This window comes from Penaeus japonicus, unplaced genomic scaffold, assembly GCF_977035675.1.
Source record: "Penaeus japonicus unplaced genomic scaffold, GWHDUDI00000001_assembly GWHDUDI00000017, whole genome shotgun sequence".
In the NCBI taxonomy this organism is placed as follows: domain Eukaryota; kingdom Metazoa; phylum Arthropoda; class Malacostraca; order Decapoda; family Penaeidae; genus Penaeus; species Penaeus japonicus.
In genome coordinates, this window is record NW_028234419.1 from 8,378,560 (window position 1) to 8,383,559 (window position 5,000).

The 5,000-nt window shown below is 37.4% G+C and overlaps 1 protein-coding gene across 2 annotated transcripts in view; it reads right to left on the bottom strand.

Annotated features, from left to right (window-relative positions):
* kibra (WW and C2 domain containing protein kibra) overlaps nucleotides 1–5,000 on the bottom strand; it is a 22,691-nt gene that overhangs the window by 773 nt on the left and 16,918 nt on the right. Inside the window, exons 10-16 of one of the 2 annotated variants that reach the window (XM_043021175.2) lie at nucleotides 4,614–4,778; nucleotides 4,145–4,357; nucleotides 3,192–3,425; nucleotides 2,665–2,809; nucleotides 2,351–2,541; nucleotides 2,056–2,189; nucleotides 1–1,940 (exon numbers count right to left, since the gene is read on the bottom strand). The exon at nucleotides 1–1,940 is cut by the window's left edge and continues 773 nt beyond it. In XM_043021175.2, coding sequence (XP_042877109.1) covers nucleotides 1,517–1,940; nucleotides 2,056–2,189; nucleotides 2,351–2,541; nucleotides 2,665–2,809; nucleotides 3,192–3,425; nucleotides 4,145–4,357; nucleotides 4,614–4,778 — 1,506 coding nt within the window. In that variant the 3' untranslated portion in view covers nucleotides 1–1,516. The remainder of the gene's footprint in view (nucleotides 1,941–2,055; nucleotides 2,190–2,350; nucleotides 2,542–2,664; nucleotides 2,810–3,191; nucleotides 3,426–4,144; nucleotides 4,358–4,613; nucleotides 4,779–5,000) is intronic. The other variant, XM_043021176.2, reaches the window with a different exon arrangement.

Below are 5,000 nucleotides of genomic sequence, written 5' to 3' on the forward strand. Positions count from 1 at the left end.
GACCCTGAGGTTTATCTTTTAAAAACCCTTCTTTTACATACTACAGTATTAAGCGTCCACTTGTAGTTTATGGAGAATTTTATACTAAAAAGAATAAGAAAAGGAAGAAAAAATATCCCAAACAATGAGTAGACCCTCAAATGGACACTGAAGGTAGAGCAGGTACATAGGTAACCCTTGGTATTCTAGCATTAAAATGAGATTTGCCTCACTACAGGGGCATTTCATCAGTACTGAAATTTCCTAGAACTGTTGAAATGTCTCAGAACACATCAGCACACAGTCTTCCAATGAGTATGATCACATGAGAATTATCAAAATCTCCCAATGTTGGAAGACTAAGAGGGAAGTATCACTGAAGTGAAAGGCACTGCATTTACAAACCCTTTGCCCTATTTGTGACATTCAATCACTCCCATCTTGTGGGCTGTGTAGTATGTTAATATTTCCCTTTAAAATATTTCGTGCCAATACAAACTCAAATATATATATAAATATATCTATGCATACATACATACATATATATATATATGTATATGTATATAAATGTGTGTATATGTATATATATTGTTTGTGTGTGTGTGTATGTGTAAGTATGTACATGTATGCATATGTATGTATATATGTATGTATATGTATGTGTGTGTGTGTTTACATATGTGTGTATTTATATATATATATATGCGTTTACATATGTGTATTTATATATGTGTGTGTTTACATGAGTGTGTGTGTGTTTATATGTGTATGTGTGTTTATATGTGTGTATGTGTGTTTATATGTGTGTATGTGTTTATATATATGTGTGTGTGTGTGTGTGTGTGTGTGTGTGTGTGTGTGTGTGTGTGTGTGTGTGTGTGTGTGTGTGTGTGTGTGTGTGTGTGTGTGTGTGTGTGTGTGTGTGTGTGTGTGTGTGTGTGTGTTTTTATTTGTATATGTATATATATAGTTAGGTATGTGTATGTGTATGTATATATGTGTGTATAAGTGTCTATATATATATATGCGCCTTATGAGCAAATAATGCCATTCAAAGATCTTTAGTGGCTTTTATTAGCTTAAAAACTGTGAAGAGCCCTTTGGACTGAGTTCATTTCTGTCACAAAGGAATCTTACTGTCAAGTGAGTATGAGATATATAAGTTCATCCAGTACCACAGGGCCATGGAAGCCTCTTCATAAAAAAGATGAGAACCCTGAAGTTAACATATTATATAACATTATTTCTGTGTATGAGTTTGTGTGTGTGTGTATGTACATATGTATTTCTGTATTTGTGTGTGCATATACGTGTACTTGTTAAACTTGTTAAAGTGTGGCTGTCCTGTGTCAAACAACTCGAGTTGTGGAAAAATAAAATCACTAACTCGATCACCAGTCTTGCGTATTTTACTCGTAATACTGTCCTTCAGGGTCTCCTTAATAAATAAAAACGAGCCTGTAGGCACTGGACGAATATAGTCGTGAAAATGAATATATTAAAACATGAGAATGTTATCTAATTTCCTAATAGCAGATCAGACCTCCACTCCTTGGTCTTCTGAGCTGAAGAGTACGTCAGGACGGAACACCTTGGGAATGGCTCCAGTAGTAGAATGCCTGGCAGTCAGTTGCCTGACCAACGAGGAGGCTGAGCCAGATAGAGGTGTGCTGGTGGGCGTTGGGATCGGGGATGAGGGCGATGAAGTGCGGGGTGATTTTTGGGAATTATGGTCAGGAGATTGTTCTTCTGAGTTTAAAGTCTGTGAATGTGTGACAGGTGTTGAGACATGTGATGAATTTTTGTGTTCTGATGTTACAGATGAGTAAGGTGGTAACGTGGGTCCTCCAGTGGGAAGTGCTGGACTGAGAGGCTCAGTCGGTGATGACACTTCACTGTCTGAATCAACAGTCAATGGAGGAATGGTGGGACTTGACTTTAAGAAGAATGCCATCTTCTCCCTGAAACATTAGACTAGTATTAAATTCTGAACTCGGCTGCAAAAATACCAAATATCTTTCATCACAGTCTTTTAGAACCAATGAATAAAGGCATATTATAAAGAAATAAACTTACTTAAAGGAAACGACATCAGGCTGCCCTCTCGGCGTTTTTGAATTACGAAGCTTGTGAATCTCTCTAGAAGTTTTCCTTAGCATCTTTTCCATCCTTCTGTCCTCAGGAGACTTAACACCACCACCTTTAGTTGCCTGAAAAATAACATTTTTTACTGAGCAAAATGAGGTTTTAAAGGAACTTGCCCAATGTTTTTTTTGTTTTTTTCCCCTATTCCAATCAATAATGAACAATTAGCCAGAGAAATTTATTACTTGTTCCATATTCTAAATGAAATACACATATGTTCTCCCACCTGTGTGAGGACACTGGTCATGTTGTTCTGATCCACAAGCCAGGATGGAGGTTCAGGAGAGCTCTTGACTCCTTCTAACTGTGACTTGAGGCTGCGCAATCCTTCAAGTTCCTCATGCAGCTGCTGTAAACGCCGCTGCTGCGCAGCCAGATCTAACTCCAAGTCCAGCGAGGTACGGCCACCTTTCATGCCTAAAATCCAGAGCACAATATTAACCCATTGGTATGGGGAGGGGGGGGGGTTGAATCATGTATTTTCTTGTTTATTTGAGTTCAATCATAATGTAAACATAATAACAGTAGTGTCCCTCCTACCTGATGATCCTGGAGACCTTGACGATAACCTCAATGATCCACTAAGCCGCCCTTTCCACCTTAACGATCTTCGCTCTGCTGTGCCACGCTGGAATGGCGCCCGTCTATATGATGGCACACAGCTGTCACTGTCACTGCGGTTCAGCTACAAAACAGATGTTTTCATAAGCAACCAATGTGTAACCTTTATATAAATAAAATTTATCTTTGGGAATTGAATAGATTACTTAACTGCTCATGATCCTTGGATAGCAAATTTAACTAGTATTATTATCTTCTAATCATTATTTTATGAATGAAAAAAAATTAAAATCAATTATCACACCTTACCTACTCACACACCAAAAATTATGAAAGAAAATTATTATTATTTGTTATTATTAAAATTACCATAAGTTGACTCAAAAGTTTTAGTACCTCCTGAGGAATTTTTAATTAGTATGTGAAAAGTGAGAAAGAAATAGAAGTGGGAGAAAATAAATGAATAAATGAACTGCTAACACTGATTTAGAAGCACACCTACTTACCCTACAAACGTAGTTGCTCTTGCCTACGGCGGCAGACGGGGTAAAAGTCTGTGACCTTTTGATGACTGGGATCCCGGGCTTAGGTTCCGCGCCCTCGACCCTGGGAGGTGCAAGGGAGGAGCGCGACCCTGCTAAGCTGGCTGACAGAGGCATAAACATGCACTCAGTATTTGTCTCCTTGTCAGCCATTTCGACCAGCTGATCAGTAGAGTCTCCCTCCACTGCTGTGTCCTCCTGTGCAAGCGTGCAACATTGCCAAAATGAGCACAACAATCATGCAAACAGTGCAGCCAGTGCTTAAAAAGCTACCACCATATGACGGTGAAAACAGAGTTGATAGATCTTTTGGGCATTTTTCTTTTAATTTATATTATTATTCTGAATTCCTATAAAGATTGAGTGCATTATTCTCAGTTTCTGCCTCTCATCAATTAATATTTATAATCCAGTGAAGCTCTTTGAATAAAGCTAAAAAAAAGCATATAAACTTAAACTTGAAGAAAAATATCAACTCATGCATATATTTAAAGTAAAAGAAATTATCATACCTAACATAATATTGCAAATACACTGAAATCTGATTCAAGCTAAAAAGCATATGAAGTTCAACAAAATATTATTCCATGCAGATGAATGAAAGGCACATTAATGAACCTAATACAAAATGAATCAGTTACCACGGAATTGTTTTTTAAAAAGTACAAAAAGGATAGGAACCATTCAAAATATTCACACACAAATAAAGAGTGAGTGACCAACTGAGGAAAATACAGATTTTGGTCTCCGAAAAAAAAAAAAAAAAAAAAAATCAAGAAATAAAGAAAAAAGGAAAAAGAGGAAAAAACAAAACAAAAAAAAACACACCACATACAACAACAACAAAAATAACAATGAAAACGGCACAAGCAAATCTTTAAGAGACGCAGGATCCCCGAACTTTCAGTGTTTCTTACCGCATTCTCAAGTGCTTCTTCCATGGCCTCCTCTTGCTCCTCCTCTGGTTCCTCCTCCTCCTCCTCCTCTTCATCATCCTCGTCGGAATCGATGGCATTCTCAAAGTCCTCCGAGGGAAGGTGGAAGTTTAGCCGGAGTGACTCTGGTCCCAGGTTGCGGGTTAAGGTGGAGGTCTGAGACGAGATGATGGTGGACTCGTCGCTGCTCTCCTCCTGTGGAAAGGGAGAGAGGAAATTGTGTGTAAACGATCATATATGAGAAATGGGTGCAGTAAAAGAGGGAGATAGAGGGGATGATAAAAGCAGCGAACAAACATCTTATGCTTAGTAGAGTGTGTAGACTTGGGGAGGGCTAATGTTCTAATAAACTGCATAACATGTGAAAATAAAAAGTAAAATTATAAAATAGAATAATTAAAATCCAGAGTTTTAAAAGTATTCTTCCCTGTATCTAGACATTAACACCTACCTTAACATTTGATGTAGATACAGAGGAGCGAAGAGTTGAAGACTTTGACGAGAGGTCATCTCGGGTCAGGTGGTCTGGTCTCAACAAGGCAAAGTTCAAAATATTATACCAGCGAGTTTGTGGAGTATCTAAGGAGAAGTCAGCTAAGCTTATTTGAGCATACCCCTGTAACAGGAAAATAAAGAATCATGATTACACACTCATTTACAAACAAAGGATTTATGTAGATTAATATCATCAGAAAAATATAATTCACATATCAATAAAGGTCTGACAATTTTTTTTAATCAAAATCATTAGAAAAAAAAAAAAACATACTTTGAAACATAATGGTAGGGACACAAAAATTCAATCATGAGCTGCAAATCAAACAAGAAAAAACAAACA